A 22,823-nucleotide genomic window follows, 5' to 3' on the forward strand; every position below is an offset into this window, starting at 1 on the left:
CTATGATTCTAAGTTAATATACTGTTTTAGAAAAATATAGATTTGTATTAAGAACCTGAGTTGCACAAAATTGGCCATTCATTGTACAAAATATTAAATTTATTATTTAAGTTACTATACAAATTTTAATTATTACACTAGTTAAGCTCAGGCAGAGCGGTTATAGTTCAATACTTATTAAAGTTTTGTTAGGATAAGTGTGCTTAGAACTTCTAAAACTGTGCATGGTAAAATTTAACAGGAACAGAATAACAAGATTTTAAGGCGATCATATACTGTCAGTTTTTATTTATTTATTTTTTTTTTTGCTTTAGCAACAGCTGAAACACTCAAGTCTTATAATTGAGTTTGTAAAAACAGTCAAAACGGAATAAAAATTTTAAATTTTCTGCAGTATAATATTTTTTAAAAGACTCTTTCAACAGTAAATGAAAATTAAAAGCTAATATAAGAAATGAAAAGAAAATTCAAAACACTCTTGATAGAGAGCTACATCCTAAAAAAAACAACTCAACAGTGATTTCCTTTTTTTACTCTATGTACACAATGCTTAATGTATTAAAATTTACTGTAAAATGGTTTTGTTTATAAACAAATTTTTAAAAACATAAGCTACATAGAAGTGATTTAATCTAGGATTTTTTTAGTTTGTTTTTTGTTGAACGTACTTCTGTTACCGTATCTACAGTGTGAATTAAGAAGTTAATTATTAATATTTTGGACAAAGTTGGTAAATTTTGTTAGTTTTGAGTTTTTGTGTAGTTTACCTAGTAGGTTTTCATTGATTGCAATTGCAGCATATTTACCAAAATTACTAAAGCTAGTAACTAGTAATTAACCAGGTATATCAACTAACTATAAATAGAGAAAGGAGACTTTTCATCCTTTTTAATTCCTGCAAACAAATAAATAACTATATTAGAATTAAAAATGTCTTCAAACTCATATTTTATTATTTTTATATTCTAGGCCTACTGAATGGATCAAAAGGCCCAGAAATCTTCTCTTCGGAAAGATTCTGATAAGTCAGAAAAACGTACTAAGAGTATAAGAAGTTTGAAAACAATCTCCCGTCTGGATTCCAAAGAAGAACATTTTAAGCCAAAAGAGGAGCGGAAGTCAATTGCAAAAACAGAAATCTCTAAAACAGATGAGGCGTCCGATGTTTTGGATGGTAATGCTCATAGAAAAAGGACAATATCTAAAGATATTGATGATTTAACTGATCATCGGCTTTCAAGGCTAAGACACTCAAGAATGGATATCGAACGGCAAAGTACAGCATCGAGGAAGAAAGGTGGGCCAAAATCAGTAGCAGCACACAGTGCCGCCTCTATAATATCTTCAGGTAAAATATACACATTACAAATTAAAGTGCAATAGAAAAAACAGAACACAGTACAGTAGTTAAATATGTAACAAAGACATGAGAAAATAGATTTTACAATAATTTATTGTTTTCTTAAGGTTTTAGGTATTTTGACTGCTTTCACTTGAACATACAAATTATTTCCCTGCTGAAGACACTGAAAAAATATCAATTTTGATTTATGGGTGGAACCACACGCTCAAAAAGTGATTGAAAATAATTCAGCATAGGCTAGACCATCATTTGGTTGGATATTCCATGTTCACATTTTATGTTTTTGATGGGTTTCAGTGATCCAGTTCTAAATATTTTCAGGTTCCGCTGTATCCCTTGATCTGGATGTGGTAACGCTGATGGTGCCGGAGACAGCTCAGAAAATTGCTCACTGTCAGATCGGCAAGGACTTGTTTGTGGATAAAACTTGGTGCATGGTGAAAAAGAAGGATTTGTTGGAGGATATTGCCATTGAAGACGCTAATTCTCCGTTCTTTCACTTGACCCAGAAACTCTTGGTATGGTTAATTCATGGTCTTGCCAAAAACATTGGATGTTCATGCAACTTAACTTACCGTAATTAGTAAGGTGTCGCTTGCTATAGAGGTCCAACTATCTAAAAACGAAATGGTAGGTTTCATAGCCAAGGAAACCTGTGTCTAGTGTATAGGACATTATGACATACCCTATGAAAATCCATTTAACAGTTAACATATTTTTTTGTACACAAACAATTATTTAATTTTACCAGAGCGACAATGTAACATGGTGGTTGAATAGAAAATGATGAAATGTCAATATCTCTTGTTAATCTTTGCCATATTGTATAGTAAAGAGGATAAAACATAAACTTTTATTAATTCTGTGCAATTTGTACAAAATAAAATTTACGTCAGTTTTCACATGGGTACTGTTCTGTCATAATATTTTATGTAATTTCAGGAGTACAAGTCAGATGAACTCCTGATAGGCTATGAGCCGTTTGCGTCCGAGCCGAACCAATTCATGCTCTGCGTGACGGAGACTGGTCGAGACGAGGTGTTGGCTAAACTGGAGGAGATGAAGACATCCTACCTTCAGCGTATCCAACAGAGCAAGGAAGTAAAGCCTAGAAAGTGGAACTCCCTTGGTAGTGAAGAGTTTGTTGATCATTTCCAGATCAAAAACACAAGAAAGCTGGTAAGTATGAAATAATGTGAGAAAAGTGAAAATTCTGTGACTTAAAAGGTAGAGTAGAATATTTGTAAGGATTAGCGCAAAGGCTTTCTGACAAGTACAAATAAATGTTTAACAGATTAGTCTGGAATGGATTGGCGACATCAGAAAACGTATAGAAAAGCCTCCGATATTTGAAGACTGTGACCCGGACGACATGAAGAATGGATACACCTGCCTGGTGCCCTCTGATAAAGAGAAGTTTGAGCTTGTCTATAGGAAAACTCAGGAAACTGGAGTTCAGGTAAAAGCATTTACACATCTATAGCTAAGATGCTTGAAAATATTTCAAATTTATAAGCAATGGCAGTAGCTAATTTCATATAACCATGCAGGCAGTGGCTTACCATATCATGATCATGCAAGCAGTGAATCACTCTTTATCAAGCAGGCTGTGGCTCACTTTTATATTATCATGCTGGTAGTGTCTCCCTTTTACATAATCATGAAGGCAGTGGCTCACATTCACATAATCATACTGACAGTGACTCACTTTTACACAATCATTTAGGCAGTGTTTCTGCTTCTATTGTGCAGGCTGTGGCATATCAAGCAGAAGCAGAGGTACAGACAGAGCCAGAAATTCCGACCAACGCCAGCACTCAGTATGCACCAGAAACTGAAATATCACTACCGGACACGGCAGTTACTCAGGCCTCCATCAAGTCTCAGGACTTGGACGAGTTCTTCAAAAAGTATAAGGACTAGTAAGTTTTTGATGTAAAGTTATTTTTCCTTAACGGTTTGGGAAAAAATATGTGGTTAAAGCAAAACAATATCCTTTTACATTGACAAATCATCTTTGTGCTCTTAAGGTCCTGGCTGATGAAACAGCTGGTCATAGTCTTAACAAAAAGCTATTTACATAAGAAATGAAATTTGCTAATTTTCATTCATATTTTGGCTTAAATTCTGTATGTAGTTTTACCTCATGCCCTAATCATATTTAGAGTTCATCATTCTTTCTAGTAAAGTAGGTATACTTGGTTTGATAGAATTTCACCTTAAATTACTGGGTTCTTACGTACTAGAAGAGGGGCTTTCACTGTCAAAATAGCTAGCTGTCAAATCTTTTGTCTTCTCTTGCATACAATTGACTGTGATGGACTTTGAAACGTGAATGTAGTCTGATGAGTTTGGCGGAATAGTACACATCTTTATTTTACAATAAACCTTTGCTTTTTCATATTTCATCAGTGTGCTAAAACAACTGTTGATCAGTCCAACAAGCCATCTTAGCTCTTAGAATCCGTGCTAGGGATTTTGATCCCCCTAATGTTGTTTAGTAAGATTCTCTTCATCAGTTTGATAGAATGCCTCGAGTACAACGAGGTGTACGACTTGTACCATGACGACTACCCAGCGCTGTACGTGGCCGGAGAGCAGACACAGGTACAACAACTCGGCACGTACCATCAGTACCAGAGCTTCACGGATGTGGCTGCCATACAGGGGAAACTGGTCGTGAGCAGCTGTTGGCATCCGAACTACACAGGTAGAGTGGCGTGTTGACTTTTGGATAGGGAGCAAGCTGCTCTTGTAGAGTGCAGGAATTGGGTTCTGAGGGTTTGGGTTCAAATCCGTCCAATCACCAATCTGTGCGATAATGTCGCAACCCTCTAGGGCTAGTATGCAATGTGCAAAACGGTTCTGAGCTGAGCCTAGGGTCCTATGATGTGAAGATGGGAAAATTTGACTTTTAGATTTCCAAATAAACATTCCCATTACCGAGTTAAAGCTGAAGCCAGTTTTAGCATAAACTAGCTGGTGTCTGGGGCAGTTTTACGCAAATACTGTAATAGTATAAGAGAGCTTCTTTAAAATCTTATCTGTCTTTAGCAGGCTTACTTACTAAACCATGCAGCCTTTTAGTTTATTAATGTTTTTCATAACCACCACAATTTACTGATATTCCACTTTGACAGGGATTGTGGCGATTGCTTATGCCAATGAGATACCTTGCCTCATGAAGGAGTTGGAGTTTGACAGCGACCAGACTGACTACGAGGAGGAGAAGACTGACGGGGAAGAGGAGGGGGGAGAAGAACCGGAGTTGGGAGCCGGTGCACGTGATTGGCTCCTGGAGGAACGGAGGGAGAAAGAGAGCACAGGAGAAAACACGGAACTGTTTGAAAAAGCTGTCCGGAGACTTAAGGATATTGAGGCAGCAAAGGTAAGATTTTTTAAGAGAGGAAAAATTATATGCTTTACCTATGTCATTGTAACTTAATTATTATTTGTTGTTAAGTAATTCAACAATGGAATGCTAAGTAATTGCTAATCAACGATAAAAGTTTAAAATCTTGCTTTAATAGAGTATAACTATAAATACAAAATCAAAGTACTGTAGAACATTATTATCCAGTCTAATTGATACAAAACGTCTGAAGAAATCCCTAATAGTTCTGATTTTTTTTGTTCAAAGGGTGTTTGGGATGCCAAAATTCAAGAGGAGACTGAGGAAGTTCGGAAATCTATGGACGATACGCAAGAAACAGATTTGTTTGCCAATTTGCTAAAATACAGAGAATACAAGGAACCTGAACCAGAGCCTGACGATAGTGCAACTTCACGGGTAATCTGTTGAAAGAATTGTCTAATTTAAGCTGTAGGATTAGTGTTGAAATATTGATTCTTAAAAATGAAGTAAGAATATTGAAATGGGGACTCATTTCTTTAGTAGTTCTGATAAAAGATCATAAGTCATAAGTCATGTTTTATGTAAGATGATGGTCTATTACAAATATACCAAACTTTTGTTTTGTTTGGTTTCTATAACCCATTGTTACAACATATCAGTCCTGTTTTATAAAATATGTCAGAACCATAAAGATATTTGAAGAACTTTTTACCTTTGGAACACCATGGAAAAGTGTCATTTTATGTTCCTTTCAAAAATCCTAATATTTAGTAATTTTGACACTTTTTTTTTGCATAGTGGAACATATTATTAACTCGATTTAACAAACCATTTTACAACATTGCTATCCAAATAATTTCTGTGGAATCTTGAACTTAAATTTTGTATCTGTGCAAGTGTTATTGTTATTGGATTATCTTTGTGTGCAGAAGTCGGTCGAGCATGGTGAGGGTGAGAAGGGGGAAGGGGGAGAAGGAGAAGAAGGTAACGAGGGTGGAGAAGAAGAAGATACACAGCAAGTGTCCGAAGAGGAAGTGTCACCGAAGTCTAGTAGGATGACATTTCGACAGCAACTAGAGGCTGATATTGAGGAAAGCTACGAGGGACAACACGGTAGGCTATGTCAAATATTAACCAAAAGAATATTAGCTATAAATATACAACTAAATAAAAATATAAGACATAAACCCAAAATAATGCTAAACAAACTGAATTGTTGGTCTTATAGTCTGTATGATAAAACACGTCTCCTGACCCTTCGTTTACCCAGGGAGATGGAGGGCCAGGAGGCAGGATCCATCATACAGACTATAAAGTTATTGTAAAAGTATAGTTTTGACTTATTTTTGACAAGTTAAAAGGTTTTTTCGGTCTTTAGAAAAGTTAAAACTGAATTTAGCTGATATATTTCAATTGGTTCTGACTAGTGACTACAGAAACAGCTAGTTTTGACCAGTAAGACTGTTGTCATTTTAATTACTAAGCTGAATATGAAACAAGTGCTGACTGAAAAATGGAGTGAGATGATCTATGAAGCATTTGTTAACTGACTGATCAGATGTTTCTTTTGAGCCATGATCAATGATGAACAGGAACAGCTGGGTCCAGTTTCAAACCATCAAAAAACCTACTCAATTTTCTCAGAATTAAACCGGCAACATTTTGATAACCAGGCGAGCACTGTATAACTTCTCAGCTACCCAGCAAGTTTCATAGGTCATTTCATTTTATTCCACACTTTGAATACACTTAAAATACTTTTCTGTTAGACCATAGCTCTTTTGATAAGTCCATAATTATGTATCTAGATTCAACTGTGTTAATGTGCTACTAAACTCAGTCAAAAGTGATTTAAAAGCATGTACAAAAATTGCATTGTCTTCTTTGCTTCCTATATGAATGTTATCTGATATCGCTGATAATGTTCCAGTTACCTCAGAAGTTTCTTCAGCATCTGGCGCGAATGATTTCTTCATCCCAGCAAGTGAGAGCTCGACAACGAGAACAAACGCGGCTCACGCGACAGTAGCGTCACGGCAACCTTCTCTTCCTTTGAGGACATCAAGAAACACTATAGGGTAATCCTCTGCTGTAGACAAAGATTTTATGCTTTCAGTTGGATAGAAACGAAAACTGAGATTCTGCTGTTGACTGCTGTTATGCAGGGAGAGAAATGCTATGCTACCGGTACCTAAAATGTTTATGCCCACTTCTTGGCTCCAATATTTACTAAATCACTCCTTCAACTCTAGTTTGTTAGGGGAATTGATTACCTGAAAGATTTCCAAGTGGGGTGGATATTCAATTTCTAGATCGTATCTGCCATTGTTGACGCTACTACTATTCTTAATGAATGTGTAAATAAAGATTAATTGTCTATTGTCTATTGTCTATTGCCAAAGTACTTGACAAACCTTGATTGTTTATATCCACTGGTGCACTTTAAAGTTGCCTGGCTTCTTACATCACCCACTTTCGTCCTATTTGCCTACTTGCTTTTTGGGTATGATTTCCTGTGTGTCCACTTTCTTTTATCGGAGTGCTCAGGCTCGTGATTTACACGTGACATGCCATGGGCCTGAGAAATAATTATGGCCACCCCTCCAACCCCCATTGCAGTGGAATTTGTATCCTTGCACCCTCAAAGAAACCTAAAACCTCCCTTTGGCCCATTTACTAAAGCTGAAGGTGCTTGGGGTAGGCCTACTAGGATTTTGCCCTTAGGTTTTGAAAATTATTCCTTTATACTGTTCCATTCCGTCCAGGTTAAGTTTCTTGCTCTACACTTGGATTACATTTTATTCACAAACGAAGCTGAGGGAAATTGATTTATTATTCTTCTTCCTTCAATATTAAGTAAAACTAATAATATTCTCTTAAAAATTCTAGTACACATGATTTGTCAATAGATTTTTTATAGAAGATACCAACATACAGTTCCACAGCCATTTTTATAGTAAAGCTCTAAAAAGTAAAGTAAAAGTTCAGTAATAAATTTAATTGTAAAAACTGATGGTTGAAACTTGAAACCTCTATTGACTTTCAAAATAAAATAAAATTCTGTTTTGTGCAAATAGAAAGGTATGCTAAACAGGTTTATTGCTTTTATATAATTCATCCCTTTTGAACAGGTCTATATCTTCTACCCGTAAACAAGCGCATCATCGCAAGAAACAGAGACAGTAAGTTAATTTTGTGTTACTAAATGGTTAAAAATCAATTGTTATGTTGGCACAACTTTATATGTGTATAGTGAATAGTGCACTTCTTTGAGTATTTGGACACATGTAATTTGTGTTTTATGTGTGATTGTCTTGTTAATGAGTTGACTTACGTTAAATTGGCTACTGACCTCAACACAATTCTATACAACAATAATGCGCTCCTAATAAAAATTTTTTTGTTTATGCTCAAGTTAATTTGTAACTATTTCTGGATTTTATGAATAGCCGAGTGGTTTTAGTTTTTAGTGCTCACCTTAAACTCTGAAGGTTGCTGGTTCGATCACGATCAGATTCAATTGTGGATCCAAAAGACATTTGTATTTCGGCTGTCAATAATGATGCTACCATAACAAAAATTTGACTTAAGATAGAGAGACAGATGGATTTAAAGTGTTCCTTCACCAAAAACAAAGAAAATTTTAATGCAGTCTAAACACATAAAATAAAAATAAATACATTTCAGGCACACTGCCACAGGCAGGACCCATTCTGGGAGAGAAATAGAAAGCTCAACTCCTAAATCTTCTGTGGATTCTTCATCCATGTAAGTATTGTAAACAAATATTACAATATACATAGATCTAAGAGAAAATTTACTTAGGAGATTGATTAAGCTGATGCTATTAAGCTTCTTTATTTGTTTTGAAAAAGATGTCACTTTAATCTGCATTACGAATTTAGGCAAACAGCATGATAGTGGTTTAAAGGGGTTAGAACAATATTTCCAGATTTCTATGGAATGCAATGATTTATGTAACTGTTACAATATCTGTCGAGCTGTTTTCATATGATTTGCTGTAATTTTTTGAGGAATTTTACTTTCTTCAGCTTCTTATTTAAGGTTATGAAATTCACATGGTCAATTCAGCTTGTAACTTAAAATTACTTAAAAAATTACACAATAATTTTGTTTCAAGAATATTTTGTGGTAAGAAATATAACTGAAATGTATACCGAATACTTTTTCAGGGAATCAAAAATATTGGAGACAGGTAAAGAGAAAGATCCCTACCCAGATTCGGAGTTCTTTGATGAAGTTACTGATGAAGAAGAGATAAAAGAGAAACAGGATGAACTTCCTCTTCTTGAGGTTAACAATCCTGTCTTGATTTGGAGCTTTGTGGATGACCTGACTCCAAAGGTAAGAATGAAAATTTGCTTTTACGTTAAAATTATGAAGGTATTAGGTAGGTATTAATGTGATATTTGCAATGAGATACATAGTGGATCTAATAAACTTTTTTCATTTAGGGTTCAACAAAATCAGTGTGTTTACTCCTTTATCCTTTATTATAAAGAATAAACTATCTGACACATGTAATTTTTTTATGGATCTTCAGTGGGACCTCGATAACAAGTCACCCTTGATAACAATAAGGGTCATTTTCAAATACCCTTGAATTTTGTTACTCCTAAACACACGTTATTGCAAACCTCTATAAGAAGTCAAAGTTGATTACAAGGTTTCCCCATAAGAGTCTTGTTATCAAGGTTCTTCTGTATTTGGCTATTTCGATTTATTTAAATTGACTAATAGTTCTGAGTTGCTTAGCTACGTCTGGACAGTCCATACGAAGTGAGAGTCGTATCCTTCAGCAAACACAACGGGAACCTGATTGCCGGAGGGACGTCCAGTGGTCAAGTAGTCCTGTGGGATATAACGGGACGCATCGAGGAGCTGGAGAAACCCGAGAGTCTGACACAGAACCAGCAAATGTTCCGGAAGAGGATGGTGAGTCCGGTTCGAAACAGTAACTACCTGTTTGCTATTAATTCACTCAAAGATATTTGTGGCAAGTGGCAGTTACGTTTTATAAAGGCTTTCGGAAATAGAAATTCTGATCCTATGTTGAAGTCGAAGCCAGTTTTAAATTTATATTTAGTATGAAAGAGTTACTGACATAATGTTTGCTAAGACAAAATACAGTTCATATTTCTTACTTAGACAAACTCTCTTTCATACCAAACTGAATTTAAAATTTACTGTCAACTATTCCATCTTTCATTTTTCTATAATTTATGGCATTCCAGCACTAATTGACATCATTGGCATAAGAGGCTAATTTGACTAAATCTTGAAAAATAGCTATGAAATGAAATGAAAATGAAATGAAATGAAAATGCTTCTTTATTGAGGCGAACTTAGGACCACATGGTCCTTTCTTACAGTTAACCTCTAAAAACTAATAATAACAACAAAATAATAACAAAAAATACAATAAAATTTGTAACATAGCTAAATAGTATAAATCTATTCATCTTCCCTAACATACAGTCACACACACATACACCCTCTGCTGCATCTAGGCCTAACGCACGCCATCCTGCCATCAAGCTATCTCATTGATCATTTTAGAAAAAAGCCAATGATAATACTGATGATAGAAAAGGATTTTGTTAAATTTCACCTTAATATTTAAGGCTACACAAAACTTAAAATTGTAGCCTGTTGATGAGCTATTCATTCATAAAATTTATTTAAAGGTTTAACAAATTTAAGCGATGATTCAGATATTTGATAAATGATTTACCTGATTTTATAGTTTGACTAGACTGAAATAATAATGTAATATTGATCAACAAAGCTTTGGTGTTGACAGGAAGACTTGATGAGTTGGAGACGAGATGTGCGTTCCAAGAGAAGAGTTCGTTTCACAGCCATCAGCAGTCAAAAGGATTCCCACTTGGAGAAGATTTCCGACCTAGCTTGGGTCACCCCCACCACTGTGGTAAGAGAATAACGTAACCTTTTGCATGGGGGAGCCAGCTGGTCTAGAGCGCACGACTTCGGTCTATGTGGTCCTGGGTTCAAATCTATTGGTTACTATTGGATTTCATCTAAGTGATAATCCCGCAACCCCTAGGTCTTGAAGCAATGTAAAAAACAATCTTGGTCTAGTGCCTGGCGTTCTAGGACAAAAAAAAACAGTTTGCATAGTTTATTATGTATACTATTCTGTAAACACTATAAACGGAGCAGCTTTTGAATAATACAAAGTTAGCCTCCATATAGTAAATCTTACAAACCGAAAACCATGTAAGGTTGTTAAAACTATAACCATACCAAATTTTTACAGGTGACAGATAATTTGGAAATTTTAAAGAACCCATCCACCGACTCCCTGCAATTAATTACCTGCAGCGTTTTCGGCAACTTGCACGTTTGGGACCTGAAAACCGAGCCTGGAAAAGGAGACCATAGGAAAGTGCCGCAGATTTTCAAAACGAAAGAAAGGTTCGGCCGTCCAGCCTCATTGGACATGGGTTTGTCCCCGTATTACAAACTGAACCGTTTTTGGAAACCAATATGTAAAGTAAGTAACTTTATTCTTAGTCATATTTAGACTTTTAGATTTTTTTGTAAACATTTTCACTTACATGGGTAATTACTTTGCAATTTAAAGGTTACAATGAATCATTGGCCTTACTTCAAATCCTCAAACTAAAACATAGAATAAATACAGTAGACTCCCTCTTATCCAGACTCCTCGGGACCGAAAGCCGGTCCGGATAACGGGTTTTCCGGTTAAACCGACGTCCCAAAAAACTCGTTAAAACGGACCGTTTAAATGCATACTGTATACATTATTTGACTTAAATTTAGAAGAGCATTGTATTTAGAAACTTGATCACTGGCACCAAATCTTTCCCACGATAACATTTACTGCCCACTTCATGCCGATCTAGTCCGATTAAACCGATGTGCTGATAAGAATTGTCCGGTTAAGGAGATGTCATTGATGCCAAATGTAGTCCGGTCAAACCGATGTCCGGTTAAAAGGTGTCCAGATGAGAGGGAGTCTACTGTACTTAACATGTTTTCATCTATTATAGTAAGATGGATTAAAATTGATATGTTTATCTAAACGTCTAGACAGAAAAAAATATGAAAGAAACAATGTAATGTCTGGGGATGAAGACAATGCAACCACCTTGACTAGATTGCAGCCCCAAACCTAAAATCTATGAAATTCTACAGTTAAATCTTTGAATAGTTGCTGAGGGTATGCACCATACCAAAATCATGCCACAGAGAAGTAAGACACAGAGTAAACTCTCTTTTGGAAAGACTGTGCACTTTCAGCTCTTGTGTGTCGTGTCAGAAATTAATAATGACTAAATGAGTTTATTTCCATTAAAAATTGCAAAGTAAAATATACTTGTGACGAATGTTGTGGAGAATGTAATGTACTTGTAGTACATGATGGCAAGGGGGTGGTGTTAAACTTTGCTCTAAACACCAGCACTAGTGTTAGACACCGCTGTGTACCATTGGATGTTTTCTCTTTACCTTACTTAACTGTGGCAAGCCAAATCTCTGGAGTGAGGAAAATATGAAGACCAAGAAGATGGCAACAGCATTTAGAAGACCTGGGAAAATAAAATTGTAAAATATAGAGAGCCAGATTAAAGATAGAAATAGATTAAAACATATGAGGAATAAATATCCACATGCTGTAGGACTAAGGTAAAGTAGGTGGGAAGCGAGCTGGTCTAGTAGATAGAGCGCAGGACTTCAGTTCCAGAGGTCCCAGGTTCAAATCCCGCCAAATCACCAATGGATTTTATCTATGTGATAATGCTGCAACCCCTAGGTCTAGCCTGAAGAAACGAGAAAAAAAAACAATTGGCTCGCGCCTAGTGTCCTAGGACAAATAAAAAGTATAATAGGTGATCAAGAAGAGTTAGAAAGTCAACTTGTTGGTTACAGATGACAATAATGTACAAGAGCATGCCAGTGCTGCTAACAGGGTTCAACCAAGCTGCGGCGGCACTTCCAGGGAAATACGTCAGAGTTACACCTAGACAGCCGGGCGTTAAGGAAATGCTTGAGGACCGGATAGAATATAAAGCAGGTAATGTTGCTTATGAGTATTGTTATTATTTTTTAAATATAATATTGATAGTTTTGTAGTAATAATAAGTGTAAAAAATACATCTGAAAATTATCATGAGAAGTACAGAGTTTAGAGTGAAGAAACATACCCCAATTATCGAATGTACAGTTAGTCATGCAAGTTGGGCATCTAAAAAATGTCAAGCATCGAGTTAAATGCTAAATCTATGTGATGTAGTATAGTTACTTCTTGTATGTGATATGTGATATCTCATATAAATTAAAATCAAGTCAGTGTAAATATTATCACTCACATCCGCGAACTCCAATTTCTTGACTCATGTAAATTTGCTTCTCACATCTAGTTATATTAATAAAGTGAAATCAAAATATTTTTGATACCTGACTCTTTTGAATGATTTCTTTATACAGATCACTTGGGCCAAATTTGAATATTTGACTCTACTGTAATTTCAAACATTACTAAATTCTTTGCCTATCTCCTAATGTGAGTAGGGTTAACCTACTGAAAAGGGCTCTGAAAATGTTGCCAACCCACAAAATCATAGTCCCTAGTTTATCTGTGAAATACGGAGCTAAAAAAATATGTCCTTTCGTCAAAATCAGTAGATTCATATAGTTGTAAAAATATTATGTGATTAAAACTTGTCTAAAGAATTGTTGTAAGAAGGAAAAAAACTTGTCCTAGATCTAATGAAATGTTGGATTTGTTTCAGTTTACCCGGAGGTGGACGATATTCCTCATGCAATGTATGTGTGCAACTTGTTTGGGCAAGCAGGCACTGTTGTGTGGGAACCGACACAGGCTAAAACACCTGAAAATATGGAGAGTAAGTGGTATACAATATCTCAACGCAGTATATTTCAATGTTTAGGACAAGGGCTCAATTCGGTGGGGATCTCTCCCCAAATTATTTCAAAAGAAATTCCATGCAGTTCATACTCATGAACATATTGACTCTACAAATTGTTTAAGTGATTGTTGTGTTAAGCTTTACAATTTGACGCTTGCAAGACGAAGAGTGTAAGTACATATAATATAATTTGTACTTACATTCTTTGGCTTGCAAGTGACAAGTTATTAAAATGGGAGAGGAAATTAGAGGATGGTGAGGAAGTGTTATAGCTCTGAGTAGTTTTTAGTTGTTGGTATCAAGCACTCCTTTCAAGCATACATATAATATTACAGTTTTAGCCAACCACCAGAGAAAACATCCCAGTCTCAGGAATCCTGAACTTTGCATTCACACTCCATTTGTATGTATTGGGGCCCATCATTTAAAATAAGAACCTTTTTTCGCAAAGAACATTTTCAAGTTTTCAGTAATCCAATTTTGAACGAGTACTTCCAAAAATACATTACCTCTAGCTTATACACAAACTAAAATTTGTTTGGCCTTGTCAACAATTTTCTCCACCTCAGCCTTTCTTTATCTTCTACTTCTATATTCCTCATATTCCTCTCAACATTCTCAATCACTGTCTTGGTGCCGAACGTTCTAATCCTGCTGGGAGTCCTCCAATAATTATTCTTTTCAATAATGACTTCTCCTCTCTTGCATTGTCACACTCTGTCAACATAATCTATTGTTTTTTTTTTCATAAACATCTGCTTCCTTAAACTCTTACTTCCTGTTTTGTCCTTATTATTCAATCGCCCTTATTCCTTTGCTCATATCAAGGGGCGATACCTACTGTTTTATTTTCAAAGTTATCAAGCGCTTCTCGCAAAGACACAAATAATGACTTAAAACATCAACAATGCTAAAACTTTTCTAGGTGTCATGAATGTGTACCACTACTGGGATTCCTACCACGACAGACCCATCACTCGACTGTCTAAGCATCCATTCATTCCTTCAGTGTGCCTGACAGTCGGAGGACATGTGTTTGCCATCTGGCATATCGAGAATAAGGTAAGTGCCTAGTTTAAGATTGATACTTTGCATGTCAGCTAGCTTATAGCATTTTTGCCAGATGAAAGATTTGCCGTGAACATTTGTGATAGGTTTTTATTTGTCTATGTATGAATTTGGATGGTGTTTTTGACCTCTGGGGCCATAAAAATGAAAAAAATCAGGATCTAGGTCTTACCATAAGACACCTACAATAATATAGCATTGTTCCACAGTCATTCAAGAATGTCATCATTGACTTGATCAATGTATTAAGTGATTAGTTAAACGACCCCAAATTTAAAAATAAGGTTGGTGAAACAGTGTGTAAAAAATTATGTGACAGCTCCCAACATGTGTTCTTTATTCTGTACTGCTGGCCATTCAAGGGTTCAATGGTGCTTTATTTGGCAGTACACTAGCCATCCAAACAGAGACACAAAATTTATCCAAACTACTCTGCCAAAGAACGTTTCAAGTGTATATCACTTCAAATAATAGCTCAGTACAGCAGTTTCAAATATTACTACATTAATTAATTGACAATCGTTTCCAGGAAGAACCGATATTGGTGAAGCGATATTATGACGTTTACATCACAGACGGATCATGGTCATCACTCAGACCATCCCTGATGAGGATCGCGCGGAGTGACGGAGTTGTAGAGATTTGGGACTTGATCATACAGAATCACGCTCCTGCGACCACCATCGTAGTCTCTGGCCGGGTGATCACAAGTATGTGGTAATCGGAGTTAGTCTCCTTCTTACACTGTCTTAATTTTTAATTAATTTTTGAGCTTTTATTATTACAGAATTAGACTTCTAATTCTAATTTTGATGATAGGAGTTCATGGTAAAAGTACATTGTTGAAAATTGGTCTTCTGGATATGACCATGTTCTTGAATCGCTGATAATGAATGTTTGTCTTTTGAATGTCTGTAATATTAGCTTATTAATCTAGTCTTGACTGGGTTACTGTGTAACCTTTAGTTACCATAATATGTTTTAGGCTGGGTAGGTGTGTTGTTTAAGTGCTCGCCTAGTAATCAAAAGGTCGCCGGTTTGATCCTGAGAAAAGTCAGTAGCTTTTGATGGTTCAAAACTGGACCCAGCTGTTCCTGATCATTGGGCTTTAAATAAATGATCCTGACTAATGAAACTGTTGATCTTAGTCAGTAACAAAGCTACACAGGTCATCACACACCATTCTACACTCATCCTTCACACATATTTGGGTTAAAATACACACCTAGGTGGCGTCCCCATCTCAATGATTGATAATTGATATTGAACTATTGCATGATTGTTATGCCAAATGACAATAAAGGATTTGATTAGATGATCTCCTTAAGAAAAGGATTCAATGAATGAGATGAATTCCCATGTTTAAGTTGAAGCAATAAAAGAGAAATTAGTTGGATGTTAGTTTGGGATTTTTGATAGGATAGCAGGCTTCCCCACACAAATATCATAGTACTTTTCACTATAGACCCTGTTACTGACAGCGTTTTCAACCCAGGAAAGTTAATGTTAGGATATTTTATTTTGTTGATGTATGTCTAAAAACTCTCAGAGCTTAGTTGATTTTAATCCTGAGTTTTTCTCAAGGGTTGATTTAAATTAGTAAACATTGCTTTATGGGTTTGATAACAGTTACTGTAAATGATCAACTTAAATATGTTTATGTGGCAGACATTTCACCACCCCTACTGCCTGAAGTAAGAGGTCTGCTAGGAGTGGCTGACTATAACTCTGCTTTCTGTCTCTTCTACATCCCTCAACAGTTCAGAATGTGGACAGAAAATGAGGTAAGTTTTCAGTCAAGTATGAGGATTCCTTTTGTATAATAGTTTGTCAGTGAAGAAGTCAGTGTGGTATTGTTGACTTTGGATACTGATAGTACACTTCTTATTCCATTGTAAAACATATAATGAAATATTATATGTTTAAACTTTTCTTGTAAGTTAACAGAAGGAAAATACAGGGTCAAGGGGATGTCTCGCTAGTTGTTGTGAAAATACAGTAGTTGTCTCGCTTATGTTGTGTAAAAAAATACCAAACAAGATAGGTGCAACATCCAGAAATTTTAACGGAGTCAGATCCAGAAACAGTCTATGGTGTTGATTAAACTTTAGGGCCGAAACTCAGACAATAATGGTTAAGGTTTTTGTTTTTGCTTACGTTACTAATTAAGTCTTGTAGGTACCAACTTGGAATAAAGAGCTAGGTAACGCTTTTCAACAACAGAACCAATATCTCCACAAATAACTGTTTACCTGCTATTAGATTTTAATGAACTGGTACGTAAATAAATTTAATTACATTTACGGTTGGTAAATCGTCCATATTTATGGCTTTACAACAGATAACAAAACGACCAACATATGCTTTCTATAGCTCGATAGACTCACAAAATTCATCAGCCGTGAACCCGAGAGGAGAGAGAAAATGAAGGAATGGTCAAAGTGGTGGAGGGAAAACAACGTGAACTTGGATCGAGAAGAGAGAAAACAGGCTGAGGAGCAAAAGAAACTTGACGAAGAAGTGAGACTTGAAAAGGAGAAACAGGAAGAGGCTAGAAAGAAATACAATGAAGAAGTCTACAAGTAAGTCAACAAACGGACACTAAACAAAGATTTTTGATATGTTTCAAGTTTATTTTAAAGTTAAAATAAATATATGTTGTTTAGTTGTTGCTGGTAAACAAGCATACAATACTACAATAGTATACTCCATTCACAATATTAGGTGGTTGGAGGGGAAGTGATTCCATCCCCTCCACCTCTCCTAACTTTGAAACAACAGCTGACAGCTGATTAATGCATTGCTAAAAAAAAGTGGTGTGGGAACCCAGGAAACCTTCCCCTTAAGCCGCTTAATTTTTGTGAACGGAAATGTATGTAAGGAACTCCACCAACGGAATACTAGTTCAAAGTTCAACCATCATCATGATTTTTTCATCAAGGTATCAAATCCAAATCCAATTGCAGACAAAAAAAAAACTATAGATGACTTTTTTGCACTCCGTACTGAAAATTCTCATACTTAGAATAATCTTTCGAAACTTTTCATATGTTTGTAGGTGGTATATGAGGAGAAGAGGAAAAGCGTTCATGAGAGTTGAAGAGGCCGATGACAAATGGAGAGAGAAACAAGAAGAACATATGCATGAGGTTTGTAAACTAATTACATAGCTAGCTGTACAACACAACATTCTTATTTGCATTTAAAGTGCTGTCACCTTTAAAGTCCCTAACAAGCTTTAATTGCGAAGCAGTAGACATGAACAAAAGAAGGAATAAGATGTTGACACACTTGCCTAGCATAATTCCTATGTTTAGACTTTACTGGTACATGGGGTCACTACCATCAAAAGTCATTGCTAGTTGATTGATGTGTATGAAGACAAAGTTTGATGGTTCAAAATGTTCAGAACGGGTGGAGGGAGTTTTGGTGAAGGTTGTATACTCCGTTGTACTCGTATGCTTCTGAATTTTAATAGTTTTAAGTTAGTGAAATTAGGGAAATTTTAAACTTGCAATCTTCTGAAAATGGATATGCTTTCAACCTATAAAAGTTACACAGCTACTATTTTTCTAAGAAATAAAAACCAATTTTACATCTAATTTGAAAAAAAAATTAACTTTCTAATGTTTCAGATGGTAATGGCCAAAAAGAAGATCGACCGAGCTGAAATGGAGCTTCTTATGAGACCTATTGTTCGAGAGGAGAAGAACGAAGCTCTGAAACACGCGAAGGCTCAAGAGAGGCTTAAGCAGGCTGACACAATATTTAAACAAACCGTTGAACTTATCTTTCCTAAGGCTTCCAAGGTAATAGAGGTTTGAAATAGATGGTTGAGTGTCAAATACTATTGTGATGTTGTAATGAAGTAGTTTTGTTGACAATTTACTATGAAAATTATTTTTCTCCAATGATAATGTCTGATGTTGAAAATTATCTGATCCTGTTCAGTATTCAAAGGCAATGCAATAACGAAGCTAAACAAAGTTAGAACGTCTTACTCATAATTTATTCACGTTTGTTCAAAGACATCAAATCTATTGCTCCATTTTCCTAATTAGTTAAAAGAATTTTAAATTACAAATACTACATTGTAAAGTTGGTGAGTTGGTGAAGAGGACGGTAGAATGACGGACTATAAATTCATGGGAGTTGTTAGAATTAGCTTTTGGTTTTTTTTACCGGTCATTCTTGTATTTGCCCACCTTTTGCTTTCCCTGATACTTTCAAAGTGCTGTGTCAAAGGCCCATGCGGAGCAGGGTTTAAAAAATCCTATTGACCACATTAAAAAGTTTTCTAATTTTACTTTTGCTTAAAAATTTATCAATTATATACAGGTTACTTACTGCCGTGACTTGTACCCAAGCTGGTCCTCGGCCTAGCAAACACGTCGCAAGTTCTCTCGGTCCTCCGAATCATCCTCTACTAGTTCTCATATTTTCAATATCTTTCTGGACTTGATCCTACCACCTGTCTTTTGGTCTTCCTACTGGTCTCCTTCCCCTCGGATCCCGCCTTCGTACCTTCTTCAACAAGCTCTCCTCATTTCTCCTTAAAATATGGCCAACTCACCTTAGCCTTCTGCTTTTGGCCTCTCCTACAATATCAGGGTCTCGGAATGATTCTCTTAACTCTTGGTTGTGGCGGATTCTCCATTCTCCATCTTATACAGGGTGTTGAAAATGTCTGGAACCAACATTATATCTCGTGAGTGGTTAAAGAAAAACAAATGATATTTTGTGTACGGATATACCATGGTTTTACCTATCTTTTAGTGCCTTATGAAAATTTTTACCACTTATAGGGAACGTCCTGTGGAGGATGCAGTAAAAAGTTTTAATGGAAGCCTATGGTAAATGATACATCATTTTAAAGGCCATTTTTTTCTGAGTAAGGAGCCACAAGTTTCATCTCAAAAGGACCACCCTAGCAAAAATGGCGACTGTTTGAAATTTAAAAAACCACTTATAGGGAACGGAATTTTTAAATTTCAAACAGTCGCCATTTTCGCTAGGGTGGTCCTTTTGAGATGAAACTTGCGGCTCCTTACTCAGAAAAAAATGGCCTTTAAAATGATGTATCATTTACCATAGGCTTCAATTAAAACTTTTTACTGCATCCTCCACAGAACGTTCCCTATAAGTGGTTATTTAAATTTCAATCAGTCGTCATTTTTGCTAGGGTGGTCCTTTTGAGATGAAACTTGTGGCTCCTTACTCAGAAAAAAATGGCCTTTAAAATGATGTATCATTTACCATAGGCTTCCATTAAAACTTTTTACTGCATCCTCCACAGGACGTTCCCTATAAGTGGTAAAAATTTTCATAAGGCACCAAAAGATAGGTAAAACCATAGTATATCCGTACACAAAATATCATTTGTTTTTCTTTAACCACTCACCAGATATAATGTTGGTTCCAGACATTTTCAACACCCTGTATAGCTTAATATAGCTCTTAGAACTTTATTCTCACAGGTTATAATCTTCTTTTCCGTGTTTTTGCTCAGGTTCCAAGTTTCCCCTCCATATAAAAGTACTGGTCTAATTATTGTTTCGTCAGTTCTAATTTTATTTACAGGTTATCGAAGTTAAATCTGAAGAACAAGATACGCTTAGTGATCAGGTGTCGAAACTTGTGGATTACTATTTTGGGGACAATTTTGATCAGCTAGCGGCAGAACAAGCGGAATTCGTAGAAAGAAGCCCTTGGCAGTTTGAGTTTGAATGGTCGGAACTGCTGGAGAAGTACAACGCATTGAGGATGCTCTTTAACGATAGACGTCGTAAAAGAAGTAAAACTTTGAGGTATGAAATCGTTTTTGAAGTAATAGGGTAATAAAGTTAGAGAATATAATCTTATTACATTTTATTATAGGAAAACAGAAAGGAAATGTTTCAATAAGTGATTTAAACATGAATAAAAAATGTAGACAACTCAAACAGCTTACAGAGATTGTCACAGACCATGGTTGCCTCTGGAAAGAACTACCGAAATTTAAAATCTGTTATCTTACTAATATTATAAATGTAAAAGTTTGTGTGTTTGTTTGTTTGTTTGTTTGAAGTTCAATCACGCATAAACCACTGGACAAATTGGGCTGAAATTTGGCATGATGATAGCTTACATTCCCGATTAACATATAGGCATATTCTTATTTCAAAAATCCTTTCGGGCTCCACCCCAGTGGCTCTGTAATTCCCCATGTTAACCTTATGAGTATTCATATTTAAAGGGAATTAAAGAATTTAGTCAGCTGTTTCAACTAAAAAAGTTGGTTCTATGATATGGAAAAGCATTAAAAAGTTATAAGATTTACCAACAGGGTGCAGCACTATATTTTTTTTGCATTTATGAAAACAGCTAATTTGAACTAAGCAGCAACAAAAAACTGTGATTCGCAATGAGAACTGTCAAAGTAAGATTGTTTACAGTTATGTATATGTTTTTCATTTCATGAATAATTTGTGATATTTTGCGAATTGATAATTTATTTTTCTCTATTGTTTAGGTAAAATGGTAGAACATTATGGCTATGGTAGATGTGTAATACTATAGAATACTGTAAATTTAAAAAAGCAAATTTTATCAAACTGTGTCCTCCACCCATTGCAATCGCAAAGCTTGAGTATAACTGCAATAAGCATTTTATACTTATATTCCAACCCCGTACGAAGGACGGGTACTCTGCTAGTGTAATGATAAAAATAGTATATAGAAAGTTAGGGCAGTCTGATGAGGCTAAAGACCATCTTTTTGGCTGCACAGAGTTAAAAGAGGTAAGGGAAAGTAACCTTAATTGTTTATGAGAAAATGAGGTTTTGGAGGATTATGAATAGGCTATACAATATGTTCACTTAAAAGAACACTGGTAATTCATTTATAACGTGGCATATTGAGGTAATAGAATCTACTCCATGACTGACTCCATGAACAGAGCGAAAAAATACTAATGCACAAACTCATTTTTTCAGATGGTTGAGGAAAAAGCTTAGAGAAGAACTGTTGAAAGAAGGAAGGAAAGTTCACGTCAGAAAAAGCCACATGGCTCGATATCCCAAGAGGAAAATCAGAAGGAGACAAGAAAACTTGGCGTGGCTGCAACATACTTACGGGGACGACTATAACATCTACTGGGACAAACACATACCCTGTAGAAGATTTATGGATCGCAAGTTCCGGTTGGCTTCGGTGGACGACATCGATGGTTCATTCTTGGGAGAACTTTCAGAGCCTGACGTTGAGGATGAAGAGTTGCCTCAAATCTTTGAGGAAGGCAAGGTCTTGAGCAGTTTAGAAATGATAACTGAAATCGGCATTGAAAATATTCCAGAAGAAACTTTTGCTGCGGATTTGGACACCGCTTTGTTGACTTTGGAGAGCCGATCTTCGTTGGGAGTGAAGACTATACCTTCGCTGCTTTCAAAATCTAGAAAATCACAAGAATCGTTAGGAGCTGAGATGTCTTCGGCTGTGACTGCTGAAAAAGATGCTGAACACCTAACAGTACCTGGCATGCAGTCACCGCAAGAAGATTCTGATTTCAGTGGAGAATTTGAAGATCTTGATGAAACCTCTTCACTTGTCGATAATCTACAGCAAGAGTTAGACTACATACGACAGCCGAAGAAGACAAACACGGTCAAGGAAAAGAGAACGTACACTACTCAAAAACAAGGCGTTTCTCAGGGAGTGAAAGTCAGGTTCGAGGAATCTTCTTCAGAAGATTTGCTTGCTGACTCAGTTGACGGTGACAGTGAAGTTGAAAGGATAGTAAGTGCAGCAGAGGTTATGGTTGAAGAGGAAGAGAAAGATCAAGTGGAAGATGACGATAATGAAGAGTTGAGTACAGACATTGAAAAACCTGATGAAGAGATTTGAAGTTAAACTGTGTGGCAATGAAGGTGGAGAGTAATAATATAGTTTGCACTTATTTTGTTAATGATTAGTTTTGTTTGTTTTTTCAATAAAACCCATTATGAATAAGTATAAATGTAACTAAATTATGACTCAATAATGTTAGAACGTTTCAAGTTTATTATTGCAATAATTTGCGTAGGTTAGCGTTTAACTTAAAAACTATTTTAAATTTTGTATGTAC

The 22,823-nt window shown here is 35.9% G+C and overlaps 1 protein-coding gene across 1 annotated transcript; it reads left to right on the top strand.

Moving 5' to 3' along the window:
• The first annotated feature begins 978 nt into the window (after window positions 1-978).
• On the top strand, window positions 979-22,692 carry LOC128993113 (uncharacterized). Its single transcript, XM_054416870.1, has 26 exons — window positions 979-1,348; window positions 1,685-1,881; window positions 2,306-2,542; window positions 2,658-2,822; window positions 3,116-3,285; window positions 3,883-4,073; window positions 4,504-4,751; window positions 5,004-5,153; window positions 5,648-5,831; window positions 6,649-6,796; window positions 7,850-7,900; window positions 8,406-8,486; window positions 8,912-9,083; window positions 9,495-9,674; window positions 10,543-10,671; window positions 11,020-11,256; window positions 12,654-12,798; window positions 13,517-13,630; window positions 14,580-14,716; window positions 15,252-15,432; window positions 16,391-16,506; window positions 17,096-17,304; window positions 17,781-17,871; window positions 18,358-18,531; window positions 20,303-20,529; window positions 21,697-22,692. Exons 1-26 carry the CDS (start codon window positions 979-981, stop codon window positions 22,601-22,603), a joined length of 5,211 nt encoding a protein of 1,736 aa, XP_054272845.1. The 3' UTR covers window positions 22,604-22,692.
• Window positions 22,693-22,823: the final 131 nt, after the last annotated feature.

Source organism: Macrosteles quadrilineatus, unplaced genomic scaffold (assembly GCF_028750875.1).
Source record: "Macrosteles quadrilineatus isolate MER2022 unplaced genomic scaffold, UCM_ALF_1.0 Scaffold_4__1_contigs__length_99947679, whole genome shotgun sequence".
NCBI lineage: Eukaryota > Metazoa > Arthropoda > Insecta > Hemiptera > Cicadellidae > Macrosteles > Macrosteles quadrilineatus.